Source organism: Coffea eugenioides, chromosome 3, assembly GCF_003713205.1.
Source record: "Coffea eugenioides isolate CCC68of chromosome 3, Ceug_1.0, whole genome shotgun sequence".
Classification (NCBI taxonomy): Eukaryota; Viridiplantae; Streptophyta; class Magnoliopsida; order Gentianales; family Rubiaceae; genus Coffea; species Coffea eugenioides.
Window position 1 is genome coordinate 14090062 of NC_040037.1, and position 15546 is coordinate 14105607.

The following is a 15546-nucleotide window of genomic DNA, read 5'->3' on the forward strand; positions in this document are numbered from 1 at the left end:
TATACACAAAAATTGCAGAAGGCCTTGCTTTCCCACGTCCGTATTAGCACTGCATTCTGTTTGAAGCATTCCATTTCTCCATTTTCACCTTCACTGAGAGCTGAACTTTGTAAAGATTCTAATGGTAAAAAGTTGAATGTAGGCTTAAAGTCACAGATGCAGCTACACATTTGCAGATTAGCTTCGCTCTGTCGTGCGACACAGAGAACGTAAGAAATGTAAGAGCAAGAATGGTTCGGCTACAGAGCTGAAGAGTGAAAGAATGAAATGGAATATCATTTATATCTTCATTCCCAACAGAGTTGTAATTGACTTCACAATTGGTGAGACAACTTGAATTACATGTGTAAATCAACAACACACTTTAAGATCTGTATAAACAAAGCTATTATTACTACATACAACATTGGCATTGCAAAGGTAAGATGCCTATATATTGCATCGGTCGTACCCAGAGAACCATGAAGATGGTTCTAATTTAGACAACTCCTCTTCTTTGGCATTATAATATGGTTCAAACTCCTCACGCCACTGCTCACCGGTACTCTGTGTCTCTCCAGCATCGCCTGTTACCAGTTCAGATACATCATAGACAGGCTTTACTGCTTCTTTAGGTAGATGAGAATCTGCAAGTAACTGATTGAATACACGGATCTCCTCTTCATGTTTTCTCATCAATTTTTCTATCTTTTGGTAAGCTCTCTCAGTTTCTTGCTGTGCCTCTGTGGCTCGCTTCTGCACATTCATAAAATTAATTAGAATGATTGTGGATGTAAATCAAATCCACAAATAATAAATGATAATAAGTTCAGAGCTCAAACATGCAGCATGTTAGCTTAGTATTCTCTAGAAGGGAACATCAGTAAGGTCAAACACCCAACAAATATAACAAAGGAGGTGAATATCAATTACCAGCACAAAAAAGAAATCAACATGTCTAGTTAACAACATGCGTAATGATTCTGATGATAAAAGGAAACACTATGTAGCTTAGGTACTTAATATGTCACAATCCTGTAAGATGAAAATGTAACAGTATACGAATTCAACCTTCCCTCATCCCCAGAAAACAACCTCCAAGCCCAAAATGAACAACTAACTACCAACTGATTATTTTCCTTGCTAAACTGGTATTGAAACTCAGACACTTGTGCACATTAAGCCATCACAACAATTGACAATGCCAAGTTCTGGTACCTCCAGGGAAACTGAGAGGCATTTCATCCACAGAAACAGTGCAGTCCGTTCGACTCTACCCTGCATCCTTAATCTCCTCTCTCTCTCTTCCAACCAATTCACAGCAGCCAGTCCACCAACCCCCAGCAAAGGAATCTCAATCTGTTTCCTGAAAGCCTCATGACCGGTTCTCACTCTTTCTTTCTGAAAATAGCTTAACCCAATGCCATTTACACCTTCTTTACTAACCCCACACACAGATCCTTCTTCAAATGCCAATTCGCAGCAGCCTTAACCTCCTCTCTCTTCCCGCCAATTTGCAGCAGCCAGCCCACCAACCCCCAGCAATGGAACCTCAATCTGTTTCCTGAAACATCTCGCAGCCAGTTCCCACTCTCTTTCAGAAAATAGCTTAAGCCAATGCCATTTCCTACACCTTCTTTACTAACCCCACACACAGATCCTTCTTCCAACGCCTGATTTTAATGTGCCTATAGTGGATTTTTCAAATTTGTGGTAGTTTATCAGAAAAAGAAAAAAACCACTAGGAGTTTGACATTATTAATTCCCTATCTAAATTGAATATGAAATGTATGTCTGGTGGGTTATACTTTTGGGGTCAGTGTAAATGCCAGAATCCTTTTGCACCAATTAGGCATTTGTGGAACTGGAAAGAAAAAATCCCACACTATCTTGGGTTGGGGAAGAACAGATGTTATTTAACATATTTACACTTAAAGGCTCCATGTGCTACTCAAGGTCTTATTTATTCATTAAGAACAACAGGTAAATTGGATGAAATAATTAGAAATTTAATATCAGAAGTTGAATGACCACTTCGGAAAAACAAATAATTCAGTGCGGAAAACCAATACATATAATAATTTAGTCACTCATTGTGCATTTTGATCATTTTCATTTTGTGATATCAATAATGGCAAATGAAAAGCTACTCTGAACAGATGATGCACCTCCTAATCTGCCATAGCTTGAGGTCATATGCTTCCAGCCATGTACAAGTAATAGGGATAATGGTGCAAGCTTGAAAAGAAGGAAGAAAAGCATTTGGAGCAGAAGTATTGTTGAGGTAAAATAATAAGAACCACAAACACTGATAATGCATTTAAAAGAGCTAGCCTCAATGAAGAAAAACTCGCTATATTTTTTTGGTAAATTCTATCTGTTCATTATGCACCAAAAATGTTGCATCATCCTGTCAAATCTAGTTCACCACCACCTCCACCATTTATGCATGCACATCACATCAAAAAGGATCATACTAATAACAAGAAACGCATAAGAAAAAAGAAAAAAACACATTAAGAAACCTCACTAGTATCTACTCATAATCCAGAGTTCAACACCCATTTGATAGAAGATGAAAAAAAGGTTACATTTTCTTTTCTTCCTTCCTGTTTTTCTTGAGGATTTTTTCCCTTTGGTTAGAATTAGTATCCTGCTGGATGGGTCAAGCGACCACCAGAGAACCTCACTGTAAAATAAAGGCAATGTTGAAGAGCCATGGTAGAAGGCTAAGAAACTTGATGCGTGCCTAGATCATTCTGGACAACTTAGCACAATTTCTAAATGTACCTTCCAATGATGCCAATAAAGGAGAAACAAGGAGAAATGATCCATGCACCAAGGAAAAATGAGAGGAAAATGTCAACTCAGCATGTAAATTGCAAACTCACCTCAGCCACAGCAGTTGCTTCTTCAGCATCTTTAAGCCGTACAAGTAATTCACCAGCAGCCTGTACAGCTTCAGCAGTATCCCTTAGTTGAGCCTGAAGACCTCTGTTTTCATCCCAGAAATATCTCCTCTCCCTTTCCCTTTCAACCTTGAGCACTGAAATTTCTGCAGCAAGAGCATTAATGAACTTAGATTCAGCACCTCTTATTCCTGCCTTGGCAGCAGCTTTCTTGACATCTTCTATTCCATCCTGAATCTTCCTATGCCTCGCAAGTAGCTGCATGTGTTTTTCTTCAAGTTCAGCATACTGTTCAAGCATGCGAGCATGTCCCTCCATTGCCATCCGCATTGCTTCTTTCAGCTCTTCTGAACATTTCTTCTCTGAATCTAGTTCTTGCTTTTCCTTTGCCAGTAGTGCCTGGCTAGCTTCTAGTTCTGATCTCAATTCTTCAACCAGAGAAATCCACTTACTCTCTGCTTCAGTCCACTGAGCCCTTTCCTGTTCAAGCCTTTCTTCTGCACTCTCTTCCTTAGACTCTGGAGCTGTGCACAAAGTTGAAGCCAAGCTAGGCTGACATGAATATGTTAACTGTAATAAAGGACTTCTTTTTCTTGACAATTTTGGCGAAGTATCTACATATAACTGCAGTTGGTTTCTCAAGTCTTGGATCTCTTCCAGTAAAACATCCCTCTCACCCAAATCAAAGAAATTTCGATATCTTTCCAACTCATCTTGAGTTCTTTTCAACTCAATTTTTGTCCTTAAAATTTCTGGATGGTTTTCATACTTTTCCTTCAGAAGCTGCAAGTACAAAGTACAAGGTGGAAAGATATACATGAGAAGAGAAGACCATATTAATATGTTGCCTGTAAATGCAATATGTATGTCTCAAATGCTGCAAAACCTTGTGCTCATGAGTCAGAGACAATAATTCATCCTCCATGAACTCTTCAGTGGGTAGGACACCATCCACGAGGCTCTCAAGGCGAAAAATCTTATCTTCCCGTGTTTGACTAATTATTGCATTGCATTCTCTCTCATGTTTGTATTGCTGGACCTAGTTAAGGATTCAAAATGGGAAGAATAAGAATAAGCTCCTTAGTTTTGTAAGGCTCTAATTTATTATCGTAACCTACCAGCCGGTTAAGGTGCATGATCTCAGAATTTTGTTTTGCACATATCTCTTCCAGTGCCATCTCTCTGCGTATTGCTCCTGCTAAGACCTTTTCAACAGCCTGGAAGACAATAGAAGTGAAATTGACATGCAATAATAGAAGAACACAATTTTTAGCCGTCACTATAAGACCTTACAAATCATGACATACTTTTGGAACCTGTGTCTTGAACTTGTCACTGGATTGTGATCCGTCGATGGGAACTAGCTGCAAATTCGAGCTATCATTGGCATCTTTAAGTTCTTCATGGGAATTCCTCCTCTTACATTTGCTGCACACAGTCAAAATTGAGTGCTCTTGCACTGATTCAGTTTCAGAAATGTGTGTTTGAACACCGGCATCAACTTTGGCAGTTGGCACAAGTCCTTTGACATCAGCAAATCTGTTTGAGAATCTGAAAGTGGACCTCCTTATAGATGCACTTTGGTGATGACCATCCAAAATTTCAAGGCCACGTTGGAGACTAGCAGCCAATTGCTGAGTTGGTTTCGAACTTCTACGTCTTTGACCTGACATATTTAGACAGATGCTATTTGAGGGCTTTGCAAAGGATAAACATGGAGGTTCCGGCTCCAAGTTATCGTTAGCCAAATCTTTGCAGGAAGCAGTTAGTGTCGATGAAGTTCTTAGACTTTTCCTACTACTATTAATAACTTTCGGTGAAACGCTTGGAGTTGGAGATTTTAGAGGTGGAGACACATTGCATGGGACAATGCTGAGATCAGTGGAAGCTATTGTATCCTCCTCAAAGCACATTGGAGATGTGCAAGGTGTGCCGTTGAGTTTGTTGTCCAACTCAAATTTCTTTGATGTATCTTCCACTGCTAGTCTTCTTGATGGATCATCATTCCGTGAACTCCAGACAGAAATGTCAACATTTTCCTCATTAGGCCGTTCAGACAAAATTTTGTCAAGTCCATTGACTGGTGAGGTGACCAGATTATCTTCAGCATTTCTTTCACTGCAGTTATCGTAATTTTGTTTCTGAGAGTTGGAATAATCTGGCAAGTTTGCTACTACACCACTGACTTCGTGCTTGTCCACTTGTTCATCTACTTCTTCCATGTTAACATCGTCCTCCAGAACTGGTTCTCCACTAGATGTCTTACATTGTGGTCCCTCACACATTCCATCATCAAAGCCCACAAGCTGAGCAGTTTTTATTACAGAGTCTGGTTGGTTGACATCCAAACCAATGCTTTGCTCATCACCAGCTGATTGGAGACGAAGTTCTTCATCTTGGTCAACAATTTCCATTTCCTCATCACTATCATCATCTCCATGACGTAAAGCCATTGCACAATTACGGCTAAAATTCAGGAGATTCAAGCTTCTTCTAATATTCCACCCTTTCGAATAATTTCCATCTTGGTTAGTCTGATTTGCATTGGCCCTCATGCGCAGCAGTTCATCCTTTTTTTTTCATGGAAAAACAGAAATTGCATCAGCATTGCCAAACCTCACTGTTGCAATATGTAATTGGTTGCTATTCTAAAAATGTATTTCACTATCACTAAAAGATGTCTGAAGGCAGATAAACGTTGTACCTTCAACTGCCTGATGACTTCCCTAAGCACATTTACGTCATCCTGCATTTCTTCATTAATTGTTGCCTTGTTCTTGATTGCCTTTGCACGCTGTGCAAATCTTAGTGTGCTAAAGGTCTCACTCTTACACCTTTGTGCTGGAGAAATAGCACATATCATTGCAAGTTTTGCATTTCCTCCGAGAGATTCCTGCAACAGAAATGTCAGCTTGGAATCTCTGTACGGGATGTGCCTCTGCTTTCCTGTCTGTGAAACCTCCGCAAGAATGTTTATTAAGTTCCTGACATAATTAGAAATAATAACAATTAAGAAAAAGAGATAAATTAACCTTTGCAAAAATTTGTTAACAGTTCATCCGTCAAAGCCTTTATTTTCCACATGGAGACTAAGCATGAGTTGTGTTTTTTTTGTCAAAGCCTTTATTTTCCACATGGAGACAATTTATTTTCCATAAATTGTGTTTTCAGCATGATAAACTAAGCATCAAATTCCTATTAAGCTGAGCCACATACGCTTTTCCAAACAAGGGCATTCTCACAATAGTAGCTTCAGTAGCAGAGATGTATTACTTTGTGGGATCAATGAAGCCTTAGACAAGTTATAAAGGAACAAGGACAAAGCTCTTGTATTTATACAAGCCCACTGCCTGTATTGATTTCTGTTAGACTCAATTTGGCTTGTAACATATTATTATTGAGGAAAAGGACACAGCTACAACAGTGTACTATCTATCATGTAGACAGACCAAAGGTAGCAAATGGATACACACTTAAACTAAAGAACAAATATAATAGATAAATGAAGTAAACCAAAGGTGGTTAGGTAGTGCTCAACTTAAAGGAACCAATGTTGATAATGTAAGTGATGATCCAAGAACTGAAGACAAACAAATTGCGAAGTCTTACCCCAGCTGTGAAAGAGATCGATTAATATTTCCAGCCTCCTTCAAGCGCTCTCCTGCTGCACCTGTGAGCTTCTGTCTTTCAGATCCAGCAAGATCAACAAGATTTATTCTACTTGTTTTCAAGCAGCTTAACCCATCAGAGATGCTCTGCACAAATCAACGCATAGCTAGAAATTAGAGAGCATAAATTGTAAAGTGCTGTTCATGATAATATGATAGTAGAGAAAAGAAATGATAAGGAAAAAAAAAGAAGAAAAAGAAATGATAATAGAGCGAAGGCTCGGTGCAGGAGTCAATCACCTTGCATCGTGATTCAACAACACAAGTAAATACACTATGGGAGCGTGAACTGTCTGCGTTTATACTAGTGGACCCAGTTCTCCTATTTGACAATCCCTGCAAACATTTAGTAAATCATTAAATTAACAGTCACTGCAGATTATTTTTCATCCTCCAATATGATACCCAAGAAGCAGCAAAATTAGTATGATACATCCCTGGAAAGGTTTAAACAAGCCTATGCAATTGAAGGATGCCGAAGCCAGATATGACCTACTAACTAAGGCTAAGATTGTCAAACTGTTCTTCTCTGTGTTAGTCAGATCTAGATCTTTTACTGAGATAATGTATACATAGATTGTGTTAATGCACTTAAGCACATATATAGAAAAGAATTGTTCAAATATTACTTTAGGAACCGAAAAGCATACTTTAAGTTAAACATGCAGAAAAATATAGCTGAAAAAAGTAATTAAGTTTCCTAAAGACTCGTGCATTTTTCACCTTGATCTTTTCATAAATTGTCCAAAGTAGGAGAAGAATAACTAAAGGACAAAAATAGAACCCATACTTTAGAAGAAAATATAAGAGTCTTCCTCATCTTTCACTTCTAACTGCCAGAATAAAAGTCATAGCAAATAAATAGTTCAAAGTTATGTAAGATACTCCTGGATATTACTACAAGTACTTCTGTTCCCCATGTTTGCAATAAGAAAAGGATAGAACTCAATATATGGTTGTGTGATCAGAAAATTGGTCCTTCCTAGCAAGTTTCCCAATAATAATTGTCCCTCAATTTACTACATCAGATGCCTCTAGATCATCTTAACTTAAATAACATCAACCACAGATATGCTAAGTTTCATTTTTTCATAATTTATCATAGAAAACAGGTGAAGAAAGTGAACATACCTTAATCAAAAGCTGTATTACATCCTTCATTGTGGACACATATTCCTCAGTCAAATTGTCAACATAAACACCAGTTTTAACATCTTCTCTGATCTGGATTGGTAACAAAAGTTCAGAACCAGTAGGAAGTGAATTACAACAACTGGATCCTCCTTTGCATAGGAAGAGAATTGTTTGACATGTTTACCTGAAGGTTTTTTTGACTGGGTTCCAATAAATCAGTTATCTGTTCATTGTAAATCTGTATGCAAATGTCACAAAGTAAGTATAGTGAAAATGGTTCACTCCATGGACAAGTCCAGATAAGGTTGCTTAACCTCAAGAAAAGAACATCGACACTGATACATGAGCTGTTTGTCTGCATGCTTAGTTTGCTCCTAACACAGAAAAACAGAATCTCCATTTATTTTAAGTACAGGAAGTACAAAGAAACAAATCACTTAAATTTCAGTGGAAGAAGGACTTTTACCTCACTAATTCGCGAAAAAAGCCGCTGAAAAACACGAGGTGTTAGGCCTTGTTGATCATTTGATATATTTTCTTCTAAGGCATTGGCTGGTCCCCATATTGTATAAGTCTTTCCACTACCCGTCTGTCAATTTAGTTTGTGATAATCACTAATTAAAAGTCACAGTGACATAATATAAAGAACATCATCTAATTTCAATCATGCGTAAGCAAGTGCAATTTCGGGCATAGAAAACACATCCATAGATGCAGCAGCAGTGGAAAAAAGTCAATAACTAAAGAATACCTGTCCATAAGCAAATACAGAGCTATTAAAGCCAGCAAGGCAATTTTCCACAAGAGGAGCTCCAACAAGCTCGAATATATCAATCTGAAATTCATAAGGAAAATTAAGAATACTTTCTTTTCAGAAAATTATCTAAGTTGTCCAAATAAAAAGTATCAGCAAACTGAATATCTTGCCTGTGCTGACTCATAGTCAGCAATAGAGTCAAATGTGAAGGTGTGTCCTGCTATTGACAAAGAATCATTAGAGATCTTTTGGACAATCATTTCTCCCTCTTCCTCATCCTTGTTTAGTGGCCTCATTCGCACTATAACCTGGATTATGTAACACCAAAGAAATAATAAGCAGCAATTAATTATTAGGATCAAATTTAGGAACCTACAATAGTGGGAAAAGAATTAGAGCAACAAAAAAACAAGCATTAAAGTTGTTCAAATATCATTTAACTTGAAGTAATATGTCAACTATATAAACTTTACAGGAATAAAAAGGTTTCCGAGCGCTAGAATTCAAATTCCTTGGCCACAATTTTGCGGCATTAATCCTATACAAACTTAAGATTAAGCAAATAAAATACCGAACAAGGATTTAACTACTAACTGGTTGACTAACAATCTTCCACTGAACTAATTTGGAATCTTCTCCAATATCTCAGCCAACCAGAAAACAATGTTGACAAAAAAATGAGAATCAGCAATTTAGAACTGATTAATAAGAATTAAAATGAGTTATCTCCCACTCCCTCAACTCCACGGTGATCTTCTTTCTGCATGAAAAGAAAAGGCTTATTCAATTCTATGACTGAAGGTTTTATTCCAAGCCAAAGTCTCCAATTAAGCACAAGCTTACTTTTTTCAGCTAATAATAATTCAAAAACATCGAAAACAAAGAAAAAAATAAGAACTTACTTTTACTCCAGAATCAGTAGAAGCCGGATTTGGCCCTTTCTCAGATCCCGAAGCCTCCATACCGTGCTTCCTCTTAAGCGGAGGCCGAGGCGGAAGTGGAGATCTAATCTTCGCCGCTGCCACCACTGTCATGGGCGATGGCGATGGTTTTCTTGGATCTGACGGGGAGAAATACTCCACCGCAGCAACTTGATTCAAATCCGCCATCTGCGGTGGCGCATTCTCCTTCGAACTACTCGATTTCTGTCTCCGATGACCACTACTATTACTACCAGAAACGCCTGGAATTCTCTGCTTCATCGAACTAGGGTTTGGAGACGACGGAGGCGGAAGGCCAAACGCTGACGTTTCACTCTGGTGACTGTGGTTTTCTTTCAAGATTGTATTTCTTGGCTTCATATCCGGGGGAAAATGGTGAAAATTATACAAAAGAAAAGAAACACACGCACACACAGTGAAACTGCAGAGAGTGTGGAAGAAACTGTGTAGTGTGTGAGAGAGAAAGTGGGTGATTGGGGACAGGGGTTAGGGTTTGGTGATTCAGAGAGAGAGAGAGAGAAGAGGGGAAAATGAAATTGGAAGAGGAAGAAAGAAAATTAGCCGTTGGAAAGAGGGAAATTGGGACAATTTAAAAAGGGGAGAGATTCGTTTTAGTATTTAATTTTTTTCCCCTTATTTGAAAATTGGGTAATATTAACTTAAGACTTAAATCATGGAGACGAATTTATGAGAAATAGCCCTAATATTTGGCCAATTTACACTTATGTCCGACGTGAACTGATGAAGTCTACTTCTTGAAACAGAGCAGGTGAAAATGGTGGTGCTTCAGGTAAATTAAGTAATCAGTAGTATCCCCCAAGATTTTTTGAAATTATATACTGTACATTACAACCAAAGGTTTTCTTTCTTTCTTTATTTCTTTCTTTTTTTTTGATTTTTCAATTTGCCGTTATAGAATAAAAAAGGAAAGAAAATGGCATACATTTTTCCAATATTTATTCTTCAAGGAATAGTAAATTTTTTTTAAATTGAATTTTTGGTTAGCTATCTAGACATCAACTGTGGGATCTAAACTATGGTTTCGACATAGATTTTGATCTTAACTCATGTCTTGGTTTGTTTTAGTTCCTCCTACATATACGAAATTAATCCAACGTGTGAAAAGACATGATGTGACTAATGTAACTTAAATCAATCTTACATTTTAAAGTAATAAGTAGTGCCGAACTACAAGAATCTTATAACGTCAACCTACGGAAACTGATTCCAATAGCTAATAACTCCTCAAGTTGAGGTGGCAAAATGGGCGGGATGGGCGGGATTTGCTTGGGTTTGTGATGGAACCGGGTCATATGGGTTTGGGCCCAATCTTACCCATATGTATTTTGGGACTAAGTTGGGCGGGATCACTTTGGGATGGGTTTAGATTGATCCCGCCCAATACCCAAATCTATTTTCTACATATTTTTTTCCTTTAATTCATTTTTATTTTTTATATAATTTTAATATTTTTGATTTATTAAATTTTTTTTAATTTTATTAAATAAACATGCAAGTGCTTTATACTCAGGATTCCCATCAAAAATTGGATTAACAAATAAAGGAAAAAATAGATATACAGTCATATTCCAACATATATCAAGATGGCCAAGGTACTTAAGGTATTGAATATTTATTCTCATCATTGTCCAAAGATGACAGGTCTAAATTGACTGAAATGTTGAAAATTCTTGTGGATAATGACTAGGAAAACTACTAGATTATATTCTCTAGTATGACTATAAAAATTGTTAAAGATAATTTTTGAATCTAAGACTCCGTTTGGATTGGCTATTTTTTCAAAAAATAAGTTTTTCAAATACAATGTTACAGTAATATACAATAACTCAAAAAACATCCCATCCATATTAGTATATCAAATATTTCAAAAAAATTTTATAGTAAAAATTTTTCATATACACTGCTATAATAAAATATTTCAAAAATACCCCCCAAAAATAGTTAAACCAAACAGAGCCCTTGTTATTTGAGCCCAATGGGTACCCAAGTATTTCCCAAGTATTCCCATCAATTAATGGGTACAATTGGGATTTGTCCCATTTTAAACCCAATATCAAAATCCAATACCCATCCCGCCCAAAGTCCCCATGGGCATGGGTAACCCATTGGGACTTGGGACAAATTGCCACCTCTATCCTCAACCAATATAAATAAGTAATAGAAAATCATCCTCTCTTCTCTTCAAGACTTCAATCGAACCTCTTAACACTTTGGAACCTGAATTATGGGGGAAAGTCCTATTCATCTCTGTGCCTTTACTTCTGTTGTGCCGATAGGATTTCAGGTCGGAGCTACCGAGCTCTCAACACCACCGAGTTCTCTATGTCCTTGCTCGCACATTAACCTTTATAGAAAATTCTATAATCCTTTAGGGAAACATTCTCTCAAATTATTTCTCTCAATGCTAATCTTGATTCATATTTTTAAGGGTTAAAAACAAAAAAAAACCCCTTGTGGTAAACCTAATATACAGAAAAGTCCCCCGTAGTTTCAAAATATACAACACAACACCCCGTACTTTGAACTAAATTGTAAAGGTAATGAAATTCGTTAAACTTAATGAAAATGGATGAAATGACCAGAATACCCTGATATAATTAAGCAAAATACAGATCAAAAAAATCATTTGTTTTATTCTCTAAATAAAGAGAATTGAGGGTTAATGGGTAGAATAGGTATATTTGTTAAAAATTAGGTATAAATTTTTTTTTTAGATTTCAATAAGTCATTTCCGTTAAGTTTAACGGATTCCGTAACCTTTACAATTTAGTTCAAAATACGGAGTGTCGCGTTGTATATTTTGAAACTATTGAGGGCATTTCTGTATATTAAGTTTACCACAGGGATTTTATTTTATTTTTTATAGTTTACCCTATTTTAAATGATTCAAACTATGATGATCTAATGGTCAAAAATTATTTATTTCACGTTTACCATCTAATTGGTGAATATAACTTCAAAATATGATACCTAGAATCTGCATTTACATGTAAAAGAAAATGTTACTGCACTTTAGGGCAATATGTACACATCCCTTCGCACAATTTGCTAGCCGGATCTAAAAAGCATCTGTATGTACCTATGAATGTCGATTTACTGAAACTTACAATGCAAAGAGACAAAATTTACTGAGTAAATTGGAGAATTCTACTTTCCTTCTCTATCCATACCGCTTGAATCTCCAAATAATCGAACTCTTTGGACCTTGATGCAACGAGCCATCAAAGTGCAAAGTAACTGAACCGAGATGGGGACAATTACTAGCATAACGGGCCGATACGATTTCTTGCATTTCAACAAAATGTAAATTTTGTTTGTTCAGAATATAAATCAATTTAAATACAATATAAATTTAGTGTGTATATATATGTGTGCCCGCGCACGCTCGCGAACGTATACATATTTTGACCTCCAGCTATAATCAATGCACATCTTATAATCTAACTTGTATATTTCTTATTTTTTTTGACCAATCAAAGTCGTGAACCTTTTGTAACCTTTGCTACGTTTTCTCCTTGAATTCCAAAATAAGTGAGTGACATGAATTACATCAACGTCATTGATTTTCAGATATGGTGAGGAAATAATGATACGAAAAACGAAGGCTGTCAAACGGAATAGAGTTTTCCAATCTACATTAATAAGAAGGTAAGCAAACTACCCTACTCGTGGTAAGCAAACTAGCAAACGGATCAAAGTATTGAGTATAGATGTCTAGGACAGATAGGCTTAAGAAAACAAAATCAATAACAATATCTAAAAGATTAAAATAATGGAGACACAAATTAAAGAGCGTTAGAAGAACAAAAATTCAATCTTCATCAAATTTTCCCAACCATCCTCAAATTAAGGACAGTTCCCAGACATGAAATGTAACTTACTTTTACGTGAATTAAACTAAGCAACTCTTCTTCAAGAACCAATTAAACAGACCTTGTGAAACTAGGAATCTAAGCTTAATTCCTCAAGGCTCAAGGTATCTGCTACGTACTCGGGCCTTGCTTGAATTCAAAGATGCATTATCATCCCATTCTAAAGCAAAAATAATCTGCATCTTCCCACTCTCAAAATTCACTGATTCATCCAGCGAAGTGTTGCAGTCCAGAGGCGGCTGCTTGATAACTACTTTCTTTAGATCATTCTGCCATAATTTAGTGCAGGTAGATTTGCAGGACTCCTCATCCCGTCTGTCAGCCAGCATGTTGAGCAAGTACTTGATCATGAAGTTGCCAGCACTTAGATGTACCTTCGTTTTCGGCAAGACTAAAGTCTTAGGATGACATGCCAATAACAAACCATCAATAAGATTAATACAACTATGCTCATCAATGTTTGGTGACCACTTGGCCACCGTATATAACTTGAGTTCCTCAACTTGAACAGGAACACAAGTACTCGCAATCATCGCAATCAATCTGTCTTCTATGGTCTCTTGGAAGCCATGTTTAGCGTGAGGGAGTTCGATGCCAAGTGATATTCTAGACGGAACCAAATTCAACACCAGCTTATACAACCTCAGAAACCACGAGTAGTCAATGAGATGAGGGCAGCATATAGATATACAAGACCTCATATTGCTTGAAGCACTTGCAAAAGATAAATTTGGGATGATTTGATTGCTATATGAGAAAGATGCAAGGCTTGGAGCATCAATATCTAATTCTTTGGGCGTTTCTGAATTTGAAAACCAGTGTATGTGCTTCAGCGAGTGGCTTGTTAGATTTATTCTTTCCAAGCCAGCAAAGCTACCTGATTCTATAACTCTCAGATACTCGAGACGAGGAAATTTAGTCACGAAGTCATCGAACAATTGACCATTTCTGATACATCTGCCACTATATAGTGATAAGCTCTTCAAATTTGGAGATGTGCCCAGTTGAACAAAATTCATCCATTCCAAAGACAGCAACTCAACATTCTCAAGACAAGGTGCTTGATCAACTTTGATGTTTAAATCATTCTTTACATATATACGAAGTTTTTTGAGGCTGCAAAGATTGATCAACTCGATTTTGTTCAAGCCCCTGCAATCAATGATCACCAAATCATTGATCGAGGGGCAACCCGCAATTAAGCAATGAAACATCTCGTTAGTTATGTAGACTTCTTCAAATTTTAATACCTTGATATTCTTGCACATAATATTCCTTTCACTATATATCTGCATTGGGAATCTACAAGTTTTAACCCGTAACTCTGTTAATGATTCAGCCTTAGGTAATATGTCACCAATAGCCAGAGTGTACGATGAATACAGACCTTGATGCAGAGTGACTTGAAGGACTTTGACACCAAATTCTACAGCAAACCCAAGCCATGTGTTGATCAGGTCACAAGCCACATAATCGTCCTTGATCAAGGTCATGGAAAGATTGAACTCCTCTATATGATGATCTTGGTAAGCATGTTTCCGCAACAAAGTATAATTGCTAACATGGGCCCTGAACTTCTCTTCACAACTCGAGCAATTTCCTGGATGCTTAAGTGAGCAATTTCGTTGATCCTCGAAAAATTTACAAACAGGGTTCTTTATTTGGTGGAAGTACCGATCATCAAAATCTAATCTGGGGTTTGTGCGCCATGCCTTCAGCCAAGCCTTGGATAAAAGGCTTGCTTGGGCTCTCTGTTTTGTGTTGAGAAAAGAGAATATATGGTGGATTATGCCTTCCGGCAAGTACAGCGGCACTTCTTTTTCCATGGTTTTGGCTCTTGAATTGATACAATTAACTTCGAGGGGATGGGTTGAAAGTAAAGGAAAAAGAAAAGATGTGGAGGTTTTCGTTTACTTTGGAAGTTTGCAAAATTTTTCTTTTAGGAATCCAATAATGGGATGCCCTATAATGCGTCTATTCCGTTTCCTATTAGGACTCCCAAGTATAGCATTGCAAGAAAACTCAAGTGTTTCAAACACTTCAGCCACCTAAACTTTAGCATGTTTATCACTTTAGTGCCTACTTATAGTTTTTTATCATTTATTTATTTATCTTTGGGTTCAGTGGAAAGCTCCAATTGTTCGAGGAGAAGGGAAAATAGGAGGTTTCATAGTGGAACTTTTTATGACTATCAAATATGTTGACAGGATATGTAATTTTTGAGTAGAAAATCAAATATGTTATTTGACTATCAAAAGGGTTTTT

The 15546-nt window shown here is 37.0% G+C and overlaps 2 protein-coding genes across 2 annotated transcripts; both read right to left on the reverse strand.

Annotated features, from left to right (window-relative positions):
- Nucleotides 1–284: 284 nt before the first annotated feature.
- On the reverse strand, nucleotides 285–9589 carry LOC113764592 (kinesin-like protein KIN-12B). The gene is made up of 15 exons (XM_027308533.1): nucleotides 9350–9589; nucleotides 8618–8755; nucleotides 8442–8525; nucleotides 8157–8279; nucleotides 8005–8064; nucleotides 7875–7928; nucleotides 7688–7780; nucleotides 6797–6892; nucleotides 6498–6643; nucleotides 5593–5872; nucleotides 4196–5458; nucleotides 4007–4105; nucleotides 3775–3927; nucleotides 2871–3671; nucleotides 285–735 (listed from the first exon to the last, which is right to left on the reverse strand). Exons 1-15 carry the CDS (start codon nucleotides 9554–9556, stop codon nucleotides 430–432), a joined length of 3903 nt encoding a protein of 1300 aa, XP_027164334.1. The 5' UTR covers nucleotides 9557–9589; the 3' UTR covers nucleotides 285–429.
- Nucleotides 9590–13373: 3784 nt separating this feature from the next.
- On the reverse strand, nucleotides 13374–15107 carry LOC113766097 (F-box/FBD/LRR-repeat protein At5g18770-like). The gene has a single exon (XM_027310323.1). The coding sequence runs from the start codon at nucleotides 15105–15107 to the stop codon at nucleotides 13374–13376; it is 1734 nt and encodes a 577-aa protein (XP_027166124.1).
- Nucleotides 15108–15546: the final 439 nt, after the last annotated feature.

Bases quoted from the DNA above. Each gene is read 5' to 3' on its own strand.
- LOC113764592 (XM_027308533.1), bottom strand. From the start codon at position 9,556: ATGGCGGATTTGAATCAAGTTGCTGCGGTGGAGTATTTCTCCCCGTCA. The intron at 8,756-9,349 runs GTAAGTTCTTAT...TACATAATCCAG, and splicing joins CTACTGATTCTGGAGTAAAA to GTTATAGTGCGAATGAGGCC. The intron at 5,459-5,592 runs GTACAACGTTTA...TGAAAAAAAAAG, and splicing joins AAGTCATCAGGCAGTTGAAG to GATGAACTGCTGCGCATGAG.
- LOC113766097 (XM_027310323.1), bottom strand. From the start codon at position 15,107: ATGGAAAAAGAAGTGCCGCTGTACTTGCCGGAAGGCATAATCCACCAT.